Genomic DNA, 18,663 nt, shown 5'->3' with positions numbered 1-18,663 from the left:
GAGATACTTTGTTGTTAAATTAGGCAATTTTCATTTCCAGGATTTGTCAGTGAAGGTAAAAGATGCAGTTTTGTCTGGCACTAAGGATATAGCACGATTGGAGTGTCTTTTAATTCATACTAATTTTACACCTGGCCTATTACATAAAGGTATTTCATTTTAAAACAGTGTTAAGTATACATTCTTTTTTCTCACATTATTATTAAACTTATTATCTCCACACATTATTGTCAAAACACATTATGTAACAGTATGTATAACATGTGCTATTACATTATATCTCTTTATCAATTTGTATTCCTCTTTTTTCATCCTAAATTTACTAGTAGACTCCTCATCGGCACATATGTTGGCACAGAGACTGAAAGCCTGTGTATTTTGCATGCATTGGCCTCTGTTACAAGTAAACTAAAAACATTTTTATTTTCTATATGTCTTTTGTGGTATAGTAATATATAAAAAACAGGTTTCATAAACTTGCTGTAGTGTATGCAATTATTGAGTTTTATTCTAAATTATATATTGGTGTTGTAAACTAGGTGTACTTCCTGTTGTATAGCAACTAATAATAGTAGAATCATTCATGAATCATGCATGACTAATGTGGTATTTATGAATTGTTATAAACAGAACATGCAATTCTAAGAATTTGTTTTACTTAATTTTAATCTATTCCAATTATTATGATATGAGGAATCATATGTCACACATCGCTTGTAATTATGTTCTAGAAGTGGTTATTAATAGGAACATTTATTGCGTTGCATATTTTACACAATGAAATGAATAGCTATTAGTGATTTATTTTTACTATTTGTTATGTTGTTTTCATTTAAGGCTTTGTCATAAATTCAGTCATGTAAATTTTTTATATTTCAGTACAGTTATTTTCTTTTAAAATACCCTAGTTATTTCTTAAAATTCTATTTAGATGGAAAAAACAGAAGACACTTGGAAAATACTGATAGAACGGTATGACATTAGAATGGAAAGAATAAAATTTTTATGACAAATTTCCCTGTTTCATGAAGAAGGAAGACTGATTGTATACGCAGATGAAACCTACATTCACATTAGTCATACAACACCAAAATCATGGGTTGACACAACAAACCTTCATGAGGGACTGAAAACTCCAGTATCCAAGGGCTCACTATTAATAATTGTTCATGCCAGCGGTAATAAAGGATTCATTAACAATGTTTTACTTATGTATTAGTCAAATAAGAAGGGAGATTATCACAAATCGATGGATTCTGAAAAGTACATGAAATGGTACGGGAAAGTCTATTCTCAGCTTGCCACCTTGGTCGGTCATCTTACTACTAGATAACGCATCGTATCATAACATTCTGCTACAAAAGCAGCCAAATTCCAACTCTTTAAAAAGCGATATGATAAAATGGTTAGCTGAACAACGAATTAATTGTTCTCCTGCTATGAAAAAGACTGAATTATATGATATAAAATTACACAAAGAAATTTCTAGTAAATGACATTTAAAAAAATTATAGTCACACAGTTATCACCCTGACTTAAATACCATTGAAATTATTTGTAGTAAAGTGAAAGGCCATGTAGCTAAAAGAAATACAACTTTTAACATGTCGGATGTTCTTAAGTTAGCTGAAGAGGAATTTCATAAATTGTCTGAAGTTGAGTGGAGCAATTTCTGCAAGCATGTTGTCAACGTTGAAAAAAAAAATGCATTGATGATGAACATTTATGTGATGTGCACATCAAGAATTTTGTGATTAAATGTGAATTCTGAATTGGACACAAGCTCTTTAGAATCTACCGACAACAGTAACTTTAGAATTTGCGAGCTACAGCAATAAGTGAGTAAAAAAAGTAATTATTTAAAGTACTTTAAAATAATAATATTAATTGGGATTCTAAACTAGCTTTAATGAAATAGAATTTTATGTATTTTTGGTTATAAATATCATCTATATTAAACTGACAGTGTTTTCAGTCAGCCTAGTACCGTGCCAAATGTTTGCTAAATGCTAGTAGTTTTTTGTGTCAACTTATGTGTCCATAGTTATAATACATATTTTTTTCATCTTTAGAATAAAATTTGAAATACAGACATGCAATATACAAAATAAAATTAAAAAATTTAACCAGATAGACCTTGATGAGAAAAATTTTTGGGTAGATCAATCTGTTCACCACATTTAATGCAAATGTCATGAGATGTCTTTTAAACCTTTGCATTGCTTATATCTTTTGTTTAACAATTACAAATTATGTATACTGGATGATATTTAAGTATTGAAACAGCTTTATACTGCATGTCTGAGGTATTTGGAGGCAGAAAGAAACTGGGTTCTACATAGTTAAAAAAAAAAAATCTGCATTATGGTGGTGGGCTTTTAATTTTTTTCCGCTGTATTGGATGCATCACATTGAATCAAACAACCTACTTTTTTTAAATAGGTAGGTGGACATAATTATGACACATGATTTTGATTTAAAATTTTACAAGAAAAACTGGTGAAACCTATTTTTCTGTTAATGCCTTTTTTTTATCAAGTTATAAGCATTCAAAGTTGCAATGACGGAAAAATCTGGTTAACAATGAAACGAGGTAAAATGCTGCAGGAACAATTTTAATTGCATTTTGCATTCATAATGCATACAATAATGAACTTTAAACAGTGCTGTAATATTGATAATAATAAACAATAACTAATAATTAACTATATTTTTTGTGTAAGTATTTCCAGCTGATTTGTTTCATTTATGAAAAATAACAAATATCAGCTGATACTAATACTGAAGTTAATGTTTATTTAGAAAATAATATCAGTTGATATAGGTGTTTATCGTTAAAACACCTATATTTAATTGTATATATAATATTATATAATAATTATAATTAATGATATATATATATATATATCATATATAATTATATATATATATATATATATAATTATTAGTTATTGTTTATTATTATCAATATTATAGTATTGTTAAAGTTCATTATTGTATGCATTATGAATGTAAAATGCAATAAAATTGTTTATAAATGCAGATTTTTTTAAATATTTAGAACCATTTCTTTCTGTCTCCAAATAACTCTCAGATATGCAGTATAAAACTATTTCCATACTTAAATATCACCCAATATAATAAATTAATTTGTGCTGTACTCTTACAAATTGTTTCACTCACCTTTGACTTGTCTCTCTGTCCTATTTGTCTCTATCCTATCTCTCTGGATATCTTCCTTTGAAAAATGTCATAGGAGATTAATCTATTATTTATTAGTGTGAAAAAACAAATACAGTAATACAAACAGTTAACATATAATAATAAGCATTAATTTTATGTTCAGATTAATTCAAGATTAAGACTTACAAAAATAATAATCTTAATTACTTCATAAAATACTTTAAATATTCATTGGACATGACTAATTAAACTATTGCCCAACAGTTAATATTTTTATTTCTAAAACATTCTTTCCTTTACAAATTTACTGCATATGGTTCAAAGATAAAAACAGTTTTTTACAACTTATGCTATGTTAAAAAGTGGTTTTGTGAATCACATGTTTAGCTGTACAAGAAGTTCAATCACTTTAGAGTATGCAAATGAAAATTAAACAGACATTTTATTAAAATAATATGGAGATTGTATTACAAGATATTTTTTTTTGTAATTAGCTTAATTATTTTCTATTATAAAAAACTAGTAGGTGTATTTGTTAATTCTGTTACGCCACTTTGTGAAACATACCTGTTTTGATTTTTTACAGTTCTTTGATTATGGATTGCACAGAGCTCCACCAGCCTAAAGGCCTGGTAGACTATCTTAACAGTCAGATGCTAGGTCTTTGTGTTATATTGTGATATTAAGCAAGAAGTTCAATTGAAAGAATTTTTGTATCTATAAAGAACAATCAATAATTGTATTGTTTTTATAAATATTAACTGAATGATATGCCAAATTCTGTTATTTATTTTTTTCAGTATTAGTTATGTAAAAGGAAATTTTCTGTTACTAGTTAATATTTTTGACTTAGATTTTAATTTTATCAAGTAATAACATTAGTTGTAGGTCTTATATTGTAGTTTACAGTATTATTTGATACTTTAACTCACAATCACTCGTGCCATTAAACATCACACCATTGCTTGCGCGTTAATTAAAATCTAACATGTGGTAAAAATGAATAAAAACACAATACAGTTAAAATTCATTATTTATTTGTCATATAAAGTTAAAAAATCATAAACTATACTATGCTTTAAAATTTTAGCATAAATAAACAAATGTTTATGCTAAAAATATTAGTGTAAAAAAAGAAAGATGTCATCAGGAATTACGTCGCAAAATTATACAATCTTGCCTGTATTATGAACACAGAAATATGAAAATTATGTAGACTCACAGTTTAATATCTCACAAGCATCTAGGCACAATATCTAGTCTGAATCATGTGGAAGAACTGCAGCTGCACACTAAAAGCAAGTCAGTACTATAGATGCAGTATGCTCCTTACAAACTACGTGATTACAACCACCACATCTGGCTAGCGTGAACCTGTTCTTTCATACCGGACAGTAAACACATCACGTCTTTGGGCCGGCTTCACGAGGAGGTTTTGGTAATGCAGTGGTTCCCATAATGTTTTTGATCTTTTGTTGTAGTATAACCAACAAATTCAGCAGCGATGATCGTATTGTCATATGAGAGAGCGCAAGTGTCCTTACCAGCTCAGTCAAGTATTTTCGTCGTGGCATGAGAGTATTTGTGTTACTCTTTAGGATTATCTGACTGTTTATGGCCCCAATGTTCAACAAAGAACTAAATTGTAAACTGCCATCTGTTGCTTATCCTAGTAACACAGTATTCAGTTTTCATTCTGTTGACCACATCTACAGCCCCTGTGCTAAGGTTATAGAATATGATTGGTTCTGGTTTTTGTTGGTTGCCAGTTTCCTCATCAATCAAGGCATTTTTATGCATTGTTGAAGCAACCAATACACCTTTTCCTCTTTTTGGTGTGTAGGAGATCAGCATACAGTTATTGGGATTTCTAGACCAAGCAAACATTGAATTATGTACTGGATGCTGACGTAAGTTACTGATGAGTTCTAATGGCAACTGTTGCTTATTTTTACTTACAGTGTCTACTACAGTTAACCTATGATTTAAGTAAAGGTCATTTGCCAATGGAATGTCCATAAAATAATTATCCATTGTAACATTTCGTCTGGAGTGGTCGATAGGCTTTGTCATGCGTTTTACAACACTACCTATGTTATTCCAATGTTATATTCTCTTTGTGGTTCCTTACTAGGATAAATTTCAAGATTGTTTGTAAAAAAAAGTTCTTGCATCGACTAGTGCATAAATCTTTATCCCGTACTGTGGCAGGTTAATTAGCAATATATAGTCTAAATTTGCATCCACCTCTAAATGCCTCTAGCATTTCATCAAGTGTTTTCAGTTCACCTACATTGTAAGTGTCCTGACACTATTTTACGAATTCTTCAAAAACCTACTTTGGTGCTATGTTGTCTTCAGCTACACAGATTAACCTTGTACTCTTTTTGTCAAATCTGATGGCGTGGACAAGTGTTTGGAAACACCTTTTTGACATTGTTGCCACAAAGAAATTTGGAGCCATGCCATCGTCTATAATTCATCTAAGTTCAGATGATTGGCCTTCTTGACACCAGTTAAATACAAAACACCAAAAAATGTTTGTATTTCACAAAAATCAGTATGACAGCAATCCCTATCACTCCTCTTATACTCCGGATTCATAACTAATAATTGTTAATTGTGCAATGTACTATTTCATCCACTATATTGTCAGGAAAAATTTCCACAAACCATAAAATGTCCTAGAATCACGTGCCATGGGCTTGACTCCAGGCAATTTAGTTATTATATTTTGTCTGAGAGTTCTTGATGATAGAGGCTCATGTACATGAGCCACTTGGTAAATTCATCCTTTCCTACATAATAAGGTCCCTCCCCAATTTGATGCAAGGTGCAGTACTTACATTGTACCCAGTCATTTTGTTCACAGGAAGAACTAGCTCATGGTAAAATTGTGTTAGGTACTTCATCTAAATCAGACTGCTCTGAGTTGCTGTCATGATCTTCAATGTTCGTTGGTCCATCCGATTCTGATAGGTTGTCGTCATTTTGAAGGTAAACGTACGCTTGTTCCTCCTCTTCTAACCAACTCAAAATTTTCAATTCATTAGTTTTGTTTATTGTTCATACTTATTCATAAAACTTAAAGTTAATTATCACTCTATATATATATATATATATATATATATATATATATATATATATATATATATATATATATATATAATAAAAAAAATACAATAAATAGAATATACAAGTAAATAATACATCCACCAGAAATCACTTGCACCATGTGAGTAGCCACTCACATGGTTACTCATCACGTCAAAAGGATGGTAAAAGATAAACGGTTTAAATTGTAATATTTGTGCAAAGATTTAAAATGTTAGCTTTAACCCAACAGCATGAGTGATCATGGGTTAATCAAAATTAAAAGATGATTTTTGGATTAACTAGAATTTAATTTTTTTCCAGTTGTTATTGTGGATAATTAAGAATTTGCCGAATTTAAATATGTTATTAATTAAAACCATGTTTTTTTAATTTATGTGTATATTCATCAGCTTGAAAATAGTGCTTTAAACTGTCTAGTTCTACTATTAGTTTGATACAAGGTCTAATTAGCACTGAAATATATAACATTAATCTAACAGTGCTGGATTTGTGGATAAAATAATTATAGTTTGATACTTAAAAATATTACAGAATTTAATGCTGTTTTTAATTATTGTGCAGGTTATAGTTGGCCACAAGCTTCGCTTGATGTACAAGTGGATGATTTAATTGTTAGTGGGAAAAGAGAAAAAATACTGAGTTTGAAGAAACTTTCTTTAGAAGCCAAGGCAAGTATCAAGATAAAATTTGCTAAAAAAAGAAAAATATGTTTTTAATAAGATGTTAAAACAGTTAAACCTGTTAACATATATAAAATAATATATGGATTTTAATTACATTTTTTATTTTTTTTTTATAGTAGTACTGTATATTAAATTTTTATCCCTGGGGAACATAGTGTGTTAAGGTAGTGTGCTTGGCTTCCTGTAACTCCAAAACAATTACACCGATAGTTTCTTAATGATTTTTTTCTTGTCACTATAACAATTTTAAAAATGTATAGAATTAATTATAATAGAGAGCATTTTCCAAAGAATCAGGATTATCTTAAACTCTATATGGGGGTAACTGATAAAAGTGCTTAAGTAGTAAATTTCAAAAATATTTTTATTACTATGGGTGGCTTTATTGATGGACCTTCAAAGTGATCTTCCTGTGAGTAATAACCTCAGAAAGTTCCTCAGTTAAGGAATAAATGTGGATTTTTATAGGATTTCTCAGAGGAAACTCAAATTTGGGTGGCACTTGATAACATACCTGAGGGTCATTCTGAGCAGAATTAAAAAAATCAGCCATATCCGTCCAGTTGAACATCTGGATGGACTGGAAAAACATTTTTAAAATATTGCACACTCAAAACCTATAAACATTCTGCTTGGCTGTTCTATTTGATAGATCGGGTTGACTTTTTCTTATTCTAGTCAGAATGGCCTGCAGATATATCATCAAGCATTGACAGGCTTTCAAAGTGATTTTTGTGAGTAATAACTAAAACAATTTTCCCAATTAAGTAATAAATGAGGATTTTTTTGAAGATACTCACAAGAGACTCAAGTTTAGGGTCTGTTGATACTTAATGACATATCTGAAGGTCATTCTGAGGTGAAAAAAAATCAGCCTGTTCCATCCAGTAGAATGCCCATACAGACTGGAAGTACGCTTTCAGCTGAATTTTTTTGTATATAAGATAGTGTTCTGAAACAAAAGTATATATGAGATCGTTATTATAAAAGTTAAAATTATATACCATTAACTAGAAATAGCAAAACTATTAACACGTATGATTAAAGTAAATTCCAACGTAATTTGATATAAATTAACCATGATGTATATATAAATTTGAATTGCTAGTTTGAAATAGATTTAAACTGAATATTTGGAAACTATCAAAATTGGTATTCTGAGATGGTTGTTTAAGGAAAAAAAGATCTCAACTTGTAAATTAAATTGATGAATATGGTTTTGACATTTTTTTACACTTTTAAGATATAGTTTAATATTTGTGAAGCTTCTATAAGTGTTTCTGGACCAGAAAATCCCACAAAAAAAAGTATTTTCCTGCCTCATAATATAAACTATTTTAATTTATTCTTTTGATACATATCATGATAAAATTTATAAAGATTGACAGTAATGTGGTGTTGGGTTTTATTGCAGTGAAGGTACTTTTTTTTTAAAGAGCTGTGTTTGTTGAAAATATTTCTATTTTTGTGCCTTTTTCTGTTTTAGTTGTTGGAGCGATTACTCAATGTACATCTCATGCTTAATACTTTATCAGTGACATATAATCATCTAAATATGTACTCGTGGGTTGCAGAAAATTTTAGAGATCATTTGATTAAAGTAAGTCTTATTTCATGAAAGAATATTCTCTTTGTATTGTAGTATTTTACGCTATGAATTTAAGAGCAGGTGTGCAAACATAATAATCAGTTGTTGAACTGGTCTTTGGCTAATTGGTTGATTGTGTTTCCTCATAGGTCGTGGTATGGCCATAGTGTTCTCATTCTTACGCAGGACAGTAAATTGCATCTACTTGCTACAGATCGTTTTATAGTAGCTGGTAAATCTTAGGTACTAGCATCCTGAATAATGAAAAAAAGTTTGAAGATTAGAATATATCTGTAATAATTGCATTTCATAGACTAATTATTTTCTTTTTTCTTTTATTTTTCCTGTTTAGCCTCTGGTAATTACCTTTCAGATAATACTTCACAGGATGATATGTATGGGTGTAAATGAAGTGTAGTCTTGTATAGTCTCAGTTCGACCATTCCTGAGATGTGTGGTTAATTGAAACCCATCCACCAAAGAACACCGGTATCCACAATCTAGTATTCAACATAGACTAATTACTATGATCATCAAAGTTAACACTGGTTCAGCCTCCTTTCTGATAAGTAATAGTTCACTGTTTCTTTGCATACCCTGACCCATCCTGCATAGTCTTTGTTCATATTTAAAGTTATGATTGCCAGGTAATATTTCAGCAGTGCCTGTTGGAATTCAATACGTTTTTTTTTTTCAGTATTCTTGTACTCTGGTGGAATTTGTAGAAATTGTAATAGAACAAAAAAAGTTATATTTATTTTTGTGTAGCACAAGTATAATATTCTTTGAATTTCAGTTCTGTTTTTGGTGCTGGTTGTTTTTTTATACATTCATTTGTTTATAGCAAGTATTTTATTCTTTTTTTTTTTGGAAATGAATAATTCTCTTTTTGTTGATTTTTAATATTTTGTGGCTAAACACAATCAGCACTAAATAGCAATGAAATTTTGGAATTTTTTAAGGGTTTCATGACTATTAGAAAATTTTTATAATTTATGTCAACTCTTATGGACTTTGTAGATTTCTTATACTATTTTAATTACCAGATCATATATTTTTTATTTCAAATGTTCTTAGTATTGATCTTGAACCTGGAGGGAAGACACCCACCATGTGATAGATCTGGCTGTCACGCCATCCCCTCTGTACTTAGCCCTTAGGGGCTTTACTGGAGGTCATTATCAAAACCTCAAGATATATTCCAGTCTGGCCACTATCAAGATCCCGCTGATGTGAATGCCAAATGTGAAATTCACATCGGAGTACCACACCTAACATGGATCCAAGCTACAATGATCTTAATAGGTCTTAAATAGGACCATCTGAGTAAACTGACCTGCAACCCTAACCAGGTGAGGGTGAGCCCAATACGCAAAACAGGCTCTAACTATTGAAAACATAAAATAAACAATAAACAAGCACAAAATTGTAAACTAAACCAAACATCAACAAAACGCAAAACACCTAATCCAAACCAAAGCACAAAACAAATAAAAACTAGAACAAAGGTAATCAGTAAAATAAGAAAACTTGAAACAAACTTAAAATACACCTAAAACCCATAAAAATAAGACAAACCTAATGAAAACACACTAACTCTAAACGCTAATCCGAGAAGAAAAACCTATGAAACACAAAACATAAAACAAACAACAAATACAACACTCTAACTAAGCAAAAGTAAAATGTTAGACACAAATTAAAACACAAAACAGAAATAAAAAACTAAGCCAATAATAACACAATGAAACAAACTAACCTAAAACTAACCAGTAGAAAACAAACTTATCAAAATGCATAAGAAGATTAACTTCTACTTCTCTGATCCGCTTAAACTTTGACAAAATTAAACACCAAATGAAAACATATTTTATAGTACCAAGATGAACATTAATGTTAAACCACAATAATCAGGATAATATATAACTAAAACCAAACAAATTCAACAGGAACAAAAGCAAAACTAGACATCAAAACCTGATACTAATAAAATAAATCAACATACATAAAAACAAAATAAACATAACAAAATCAAACACAAATCAAAAACCAGCACAATAACTAAAAACAGAAAAACAATAAACCAAAGCAGTAAACCCTAACAAAAGCAGACAATATCACTAAGCCTATAATAGGCTTAAATATCAATCTTACCACTTAGAAGGTCCCATACATGCTTATACGCAGGACATTCTTCCATCTTACAATCGTGGTTGGCCGGCTTTCGAGCACAGAAACAATTTGCACAGGTAGGAGGGTCCCCATCCTTTTTAACCTGACATTCTTTGACATAATGTCCCTCTTTATCAGAGTGGAAACAAAGCCCTTTCTTTTCTTTGCATGATTTTGCCACATGGCCAAATCCCAAACATCAGAAATATCTGGTGATGTTTAAATTATCCTTTGTTTTACATGATAATCATGTAACATCATGTAATCATGATAAACATGGTAATCAATAAACAACTTACCCTTTTCCAAAAACATTGTACACAAAAGCTTGTCGCACTGAACTATATAATGAACAACATTACTATCCCTATGTCCGGCATGAAATACCACCTTGAACAAAGTAGCAAAGTCCTCCGTTGAATAATCTGTGTTTTGTACCCTTACTGCATCCATGAACCCAGTGTCCCCAGTAAAAGATCTATTTTATAAAATCGATGTTTATATATATATATAATCAAAAAACAACAACCACCAAACACAGTAAGAGAAAAACATAAAAAAAAGAAAATTTTAGAAAACATCCAAACCCTAAAAACCACAAAATTTGTAACAACACAACTTCACTGCTACACTGAAATGATGTAATTTTAAAACTTCACACAACTACATTCGTAAACACTGTTGCCAATTGCTACAACCCACTATGTGTTTAATTAAAACGTCATCTTAAACGATCTCATTTCATATTTGTTTAAAAAATATATATATATGAAAGAAATTTTATAATATTTAATAATAAAATATTGCAAAAAATTCCTGGTTCTTGTATTTATGTTTAGAATGCAGAAATAAGATAATAGAACTGATAAAAAAGTATTATATAACTAGATGACTTTTCCATTTCCAAATCATTGGATCTGGGTGGTAATCAATATTCTTCCTATGGTGCTCTCTTGGTGGTTCTCTACTTCCGTCTAATATGAAACAAATTTTTTGCTTGCATCACTTATGATACAGCCTTTTCATCATGCAATATGATTTGTCACTCAGCCTTTGCCCTTCCATTTACTGGTTGGTGTTTATTTTATTAGGTTCTTTTAATTTTTCTTTTATTTTCAAACCATCCATTTGTTCCCCTCCAAGTTCTTTTTCTAAAAATTATTTGACGTGACCAAGTATTTTAGTTTTTTTTTGTAATAATTCTCTTCATTCACTAAAATTTATTAGTGATGATCTAATGGCTTATTTTTTACTTTTTGTAATGTCTGTGTATAGTGTAATTTTTTCCACTTTGTTTAAAGCTATATTTTTTAAATTAAATCATTAAAACAGTCTCCTTCCTGTCCAAATGTCACCACTTCATTTTTCTCTTTTCTTACTTTTTAAACTTTATCTTTCTCTTCCATGAAACCAACTGGGCTTTTTAATTTAGTAGTAACAGTATGTTTAATCTGTTTTTCCCCACAAAAAGGGTTATCTTCTTGCACTGTACTATTTTTCATAGTTTTTTGTTGTTGGGTTGTGGCGCTTGTAAAGCAACTTATATTCAAGTGGCATTAGAGTTGCTTTCTCTAAGATTACTGGTGCTCATTATACGTAGTCTCTGTGTGGTGATTAGGAGTAACTTCTATAGTTTTGTAAATTCATAAAAATCGATTTACTAAACATGTTCAAAATACTGCCGCTTGGGTAGTTAAAGTATATAAATGAGTAGAAAATATAAGTTTTTGGTTTAAAAGTTGTTTTAATTATATTTTTGTTTTTCTTTTACATTTAGGAACCTGATGAGAATAATGCCACAATTAATGTTGATGATGATAATGATGGTGATGAGGGATCTAATTGTTGGAATCAGTTAGAGTTTCAGGGTTGTGCTGAATTTTGGAATATTTCATCTGTGCTGCAATTATCTGATGCAACTGGAGAAACTTCAGTTGGTTTCACTCATCTTAAATGGATATTTGATTGTGAACCACCATATTACGGTATTAAATCTTAAATAAAATTGTATTATAAATTTATTATTATTATAAATATATTTCAGTGCTGAGTTTTTTCTCTGTGTTTTCTGGTTCAGATAAGTCACATGCATGCACTATTTTTAGTAAACGTTTTGTCTTGGTGCAATTGACGTATTGGTTAAAGTTATTTGTTCAAGTTTATTGTATTGCAATTGTGGTACCTACATACATATTCTGTTACTGATATGTATAAGTATATGGTGGTAAACTCTAAACTTCAAGTATAAAAATAATAAAACCCATAATATCCTAAACTGATTATTTCGCATAACTTATGTTCAAAAGGAATATTTAAAAATTAAAACTTGATATATGCTAATAAATATAAGTTTGAATTGTAATTATTGTAATAAGTTTTTTGCGGGTTCATTTTTTCTATAAGCGTAATGTAATAATATACATATTTTAACTAAGTTTTGTTTCTATTTACACATTCACTATTTTTTATTACTACTACTTATTCTAATATAATATTCTATAAAAAGCTATATGAAATGAATATCTGTTGATCTCTAGATCAGTTATAAACTCTTGTTCAAAGAGGTGAGAGTTAATGAAAGATTTTCTAGATAGAATGTGAATTCTTAAATGTAATTCTTTCTTTTTTATGTTTTTTTTACCCTAATTCTTTACAGTAACATTTCTTCTATCACTTTTACACATATGCACATGTTTTTTTTATTAATAAATTTACTTGTGTTAAAAAATAGGTTTTGGAAAATAGCAAGTGCAGTTTATTTACTTTTGCACTCTAGAATTTATATGTGTAGAATATGGACAAGATTTTTTAATCATTTTTACACTTTTATTTATTTTTTTAGTTACGTCATATTATTCACATGAATCCCTATTTAAGTGTTTCAAGATATTATGAAGAAAAATATTTGTTTGACATTTTAATGAATAATTCACTGGTCAACAATGGAAAAGTTGTTTGATAACTAACTAATAACTGATTCTTATAGATTTTTTTCTTGTGCTAGTTTCAGGAAAAATAGTCAAAAAATTCTATTACATACCATTTTTTCACTAAATCAATTTTTTTAATATTCTCAAAATTTATGATCAATATACTTTATAACGTTGAATAAAAAATTAGCCGTGTTCATTTTTTTGATACTTTATTATTAGTTTGGTTATATGAAATGAATATAAGTAGTTTCATAACCTTGGTTTGATACAGTAATATGAGCGACTAATAAGATGATAATGTAATTAATTAGAGTGACTTCATAAGTCATTCTTGTCAAGCTATTAGCTAAGGTGATGACTCGATCATTCCTCTTCACGCTACTGAAATAAAAATAAGTTGCAATTAGAATATTGTGTTGAAAGGTTTTGCTAGTGTTAAATAGTTTTCTAAACCTTCCATAGTGTTTTAGTTTTCTTTCATTTTTTGAAGTTATTTTATTTGTGCTGTTCTTGTGTTTCTATATTTCAAAATGGCTTTAAGGGGTTGTGTTAATTCAACTAATAACTTCTGTAACATTTGCGGGGAGTTTGCGGTGAAGAAACAGCAAAAAAATATTATAGACTTTGTTAAAAAAGTGTACTATGCCTATTTTCGAGGAAAACTTGAAGATAACATGGGCCTCTCATACGGTTTGTTCTACTTGTGTGGAAGAGCTACAAAAGTGGACAAAAGGTAAGAAAATGTCTTTTCTGTTTTGAAAGCAAATATCTCTGTTTTTTATGTGAATGGGACAGCCGGGACAAAAAAACATTGTATCAGAAAAGAACGGCCACGTAGGGTGTTATTAGAACCTGGGAGCAAATATGCAGTATGAAAAAGTTTAGTTGATCCACGGAGAGTACTCCTACCTCCACTTCACATCAAACTGGGATTGATGCAACAATTTCTTTTTGTAGAAGGCCACAATTTCAATTAGTTAAGGCACTGTCTAAAAAAGAAGAGTATTTTAAATACATTAGCCATAAGTTTCCACAACTGTCAGAAATCAAAGTGAAACAAGACATTTTCACTGGTCCAGATATTCATAAACCTTTTAAAGATAAAGTCTTTCAAACCAAAATGGAGAACATTGAAAAAGAAGCATGGAAAGCATTTAAAGAAGTCATAAAGAAATTTCTTGGGAACAATAAATACCCAAATTTTAAGTGTATACTGGAAAACATGCTAATAAAATTCGAAGACTTGGGTTGTTTGATGAGCTTGAAGGTACATTTTCTGCATTCTCATATTGATTACTTCCCCAAAAATGAACCATTTTAGCAGATCATTTCTTCCGTATAATTAGAGTTACTATAATGGTAGCTGTCTTTCATTATTGAATTTTCTGCTACCCTGGATGGGGTCGGATGCAGGGACTCATCTGTTGTGATTTATATAGTTTATTATTATTATTACTATTACATTTAAGATTTATGATAAAATTTATAGAAATGTTTGCTGTAATGTTAAAAGATAGTATGTCTTATTTACTAGTATTATTACACTATCTGCTTTTAATTATTATTAGTTAACTTACTATATGAATTCTTTGTCTTTATTTACTTTCAGAGGTAAATGATAGGCCTAGATCATGGTGGAGACCAAAACTAGCGATGGGTTTGTCTGAACGAAGTTGCACCACAGAATTATTAATTGAGTCAGCATGGTGTCGATTAAATGAGGGTATGGAATTCACACCATCGAGGTTAAAAAAGTGGCATATTTGGGGTACACCCATGTTTCTTGGTGTCGCATTGATTAACGCTAAAGCAACACCGCTTGTTCAACCACGTTTACAAGTTATGCTTGATACTGTACGATTAGAATGGAGTCCTCCGCTTTCTGCATTCGTTGTATCTGCTGTAAAGTAAGTTAGTATATATATTTAAATTTTATTTCTTAAGTTTCAATAATTTGTCATGGTATCAGTAATATATCCAAGGGTGATCCAACATGATGTAACAGTAAAGAAGTAAATGGGATTGAAAAAATCTGATGTAGATACCGTATGACTTCCTTGTACGCCTATTAAATTACATATACACATTTTTTGTTGCACTTCATTTAAACCTATTTCATTTGAAAGTGAGATACGATCCTCCAGTTCTTTAATAAAGTGGGCAGTTACACAATTGCATTGTGGTGGACATCACATTGCATTACATTTTTTTGCAGTATCTGTATCAGCATTTTATATAAGTTTATGTATTAATTTTGTTTCAGGTCGCTCAACCAGTTAAGTGGTGTAAGTGAGAACGTGTCGGATCTGTAACCATGCACACATTGGTTTGAATCCAATTTCATATACATATATTTTTTTAAATTCAAATACATTGATTTATTAATAATTATTAACCTCTCTGTAAAAATTTCTGAATTAAAATGAAAACTACATAACATTTTATTTCTCTTATAACTTCTGATTTTTTTCAATCTGAGATTAATAATTATTGATAAATCAGTATATTTAAATTAAAAAAAGGAATGAAGTCAGATTCAAACCAATGTGTCTTCTCCTTGTAAGATCCAAATATTTCATTAATTAAAATATTTTGTGGCTATAACTCTGGAAGCAATGAAAATAAGCACCACTTATGATATATCGTTGAAAAGCTCTCAATGATGGCTTATTACTTCAGTTAAGAAAAAGTTCAAAATCCAAATTTTTGGATTTTGGGCTTTTTTAGTACACTTTGTTCCAGTCAATTGCAATCAAAATGGGAGGTGCACAACTAGATGTTACATCAATCCTAAATCCAACATTTTAACATTCTACGGCTAATAGTTTTTAAGTTATGTGAGTTATATTTATGTGTGTACAGACGTCACGCTGAAACTAGTGAAAATGGATTCAGGGATGGTCAAAATGGATATTTCTGTTGATATCTGAAATTTTTGGCTATTACAATACTTCCTTTTCTTCATACAAGGAAGTAAAAAATGAATACTAATTCATTTCTGAGACGGTATAGTGATTAATTTTTCATTTAAAAAAAAGCTTATCTGGTAAAATGTCAGAACCAAATTTATTTCAGTTAAAATAATTTTAAAAAGTGTTTTTATAATTTATCAAGTTTATTTGACTTCTTTTACGACTTGTGGAATGCGTGTAATGCAGTTTTTGTTTTTGTGTTTTCAATATTTGTTGGCCAGCTGAATTATAAATGCAATATAGACAGACATATCTTTAATATCCTTTATTATTCAAAAGTAATGTGGCTAGAGGTTATATTCATGTGTAATAACAGTAAAAAGAACAATTTTACTTAACATTTTGCATAAATTTCTTGTGTATTAGCTAATTTATCATATCTATTTGCAGAATATAATGTAATGATAAAGGTTATATAAGTAAAAGTTTGTTTTCAGCTAAAACTGTAATAAAATGTCTTTATCAGACACCTGATTGCATATGGGCACAGTTTTACCACAAATTATAGACTTTTTTTTCTCAATGCTGGATGCTGTTCCAAGGTTTCGTTGTATTTGATATTCATGTCATAATAGATCTATAAAAGCGGCCTTAAGTTGTTTATGTATAATCCTCATTCATGTCTTCCCCAATTATTGGGCATTATTTGCAAGGATTTTAATCTTTACTTTACTGCTAACATTAGTACATTATACAGAATTTTTTTTCTGATTTTAGATGTTTTGAAGAATACCGATCTCTTAGAAAATTCAAAGCAGTAAAAACTGAAAAGGAGACTAATTCTGCAGTTAGAAGATCATTGATTCAGCAACAGACCCCAGCAATAATTATTTTCTGTGTTACTCTTACTAATGGCAATGTATTTTTAATTGCTGATAAGAAAGGTAAATTTTTATTTGATTCACAATGTTTTTGTTAAATATTTCATTTTAATAGCGTTCTGAAAATGAATTCTATATTTATTTATGCATAAAAAGAAGTATAAATAACTTCTAAATCATTCTTTAATGAACTCTTTAGCGTAAGCATTCAAAACTTATTATAAATGTAAGAGTAATGGTTAGCCGCATCAGAGTAGAAAATGTTTGGCAATGAATGACTACTTTGTTCTTTGTAAATTACTGAATGAATTAAAAATATAGCCTTAAAATAAAACTTAAATTTCATTCTAAGATTTTAATTTTTTTGAGCTGATGGACCGGACCATATTTATAGCATGAAAGAATAGTGGTTAAACAAACCTACTATAATTTACATTGTTTTAAAGAAAACATAATATATTATAATCATCAACGCTTTAAACTTATCACTATTAGCCTTATCAAAAATTTTGTAAATAACCAGCTATAAAATTTTATAATATCTTAATCATTTTTTTTCTATATTTTTCTGTTGTATATTGAATAGTGAAAAAATAAACTTACTTTTTTGCAGTTTGTATAATGGTACGTTTAGATTCTACAACAGTTAATTGTAACAGTAAAAAAATTACGATGGCTGTAGAAGGAGCAAAAGTTGCTGGAATGAAACCAACTCGTAATCATTTTACGTGTGTTCGTTCTGAAGAAGTTAAGGTTAGTGTTAAAATTCTTATTTTGTTTATTTATATATGTTTTGATATTTTCACTTTTGATTACTTTTACTTTCTTGGCTAATTAGAACTATAGCAAGTATGTTGTATAAAAGAAAGAAATGTAATGGAGCCAAATTTTGCATGTTAGGTTTTCATAAATTTTGGTTCTTCATGATTCCCTCTAACCAAAAAGCTCAATTTTAGTATTGAAAAGTTCTGGAGTTGTGCGTGTGTGTGTATATGTGTATGTGTGTGCACGTGTGTGTGTAAACCTGTTTTTGCTTTATCTCCAGACCAGTTGGACTGATCTGGATAAAATTTGCACAACGATTTCTGTATATGAGGAATTGATGTAATTCAATTTTGTGATACAATCAGTTGAGGTGACAGGGAAATATTGACTTATAGGTTCTATATCTCAAAATTTTATTCAAAGGGTAGG

General features: G+C 29.6%; 1 protein-coding gene across 1 annotated transcript in view; it reads left to right on the top strand.

The window, feature by feature from the left end:
• Positions 1-18,663, top strand: part of hob (bridge-like lipid transfer protein family member hobbit) — a 174,501-nt gene that overhangs the window by 29,736 nt on the left and 126,102 nt on the right. The window contains exons 6-12 of the mRNA XM_075365147.1: positions 41-149; positions 6,862-6,968; positions 8,470-8,583; positions 12,521-12,728; positions 15,286-15,583; positions 17,366-17,532; positions 18,083-18,222. Coding sequence (XP_075221262.1) covers positions 41-149; positions 6,862-6,968; positions 8,470-8,583; positions 12,521-12,728; positions 15,286-15,583; positions 17,366-17,532; positions 18,083-18,222 — 1,143 coding nt within the window. The remainder of the gene's footprint in view (positions 1-40; positions 150-6,861; positions 6,969-8,469; positions 8,584-12,520; positions 12,729-15,285; positions 15,584-17,365; positions 17,533-18,082; positions 18,223-18,663) is intronic.

Source organism: Lycorma delicatula, chromosome 4 (assembly GCF_047948215.1).
Source record: "Lycorma delicatula isolate Av1 chromosome 4, ASM4794821v1, whole genome shotgun sequence".
Taxonomy (NCBI): domain Eukaryota; kingdom Metazoa; phylum Arthropoda; class Insecta; order Hemiptera; family Fulgoridae; genus Lycorma; species Lycorma delicatula.
This window is presented reverse-complemented; position numbering and strand designations above follow the sequence as displayed.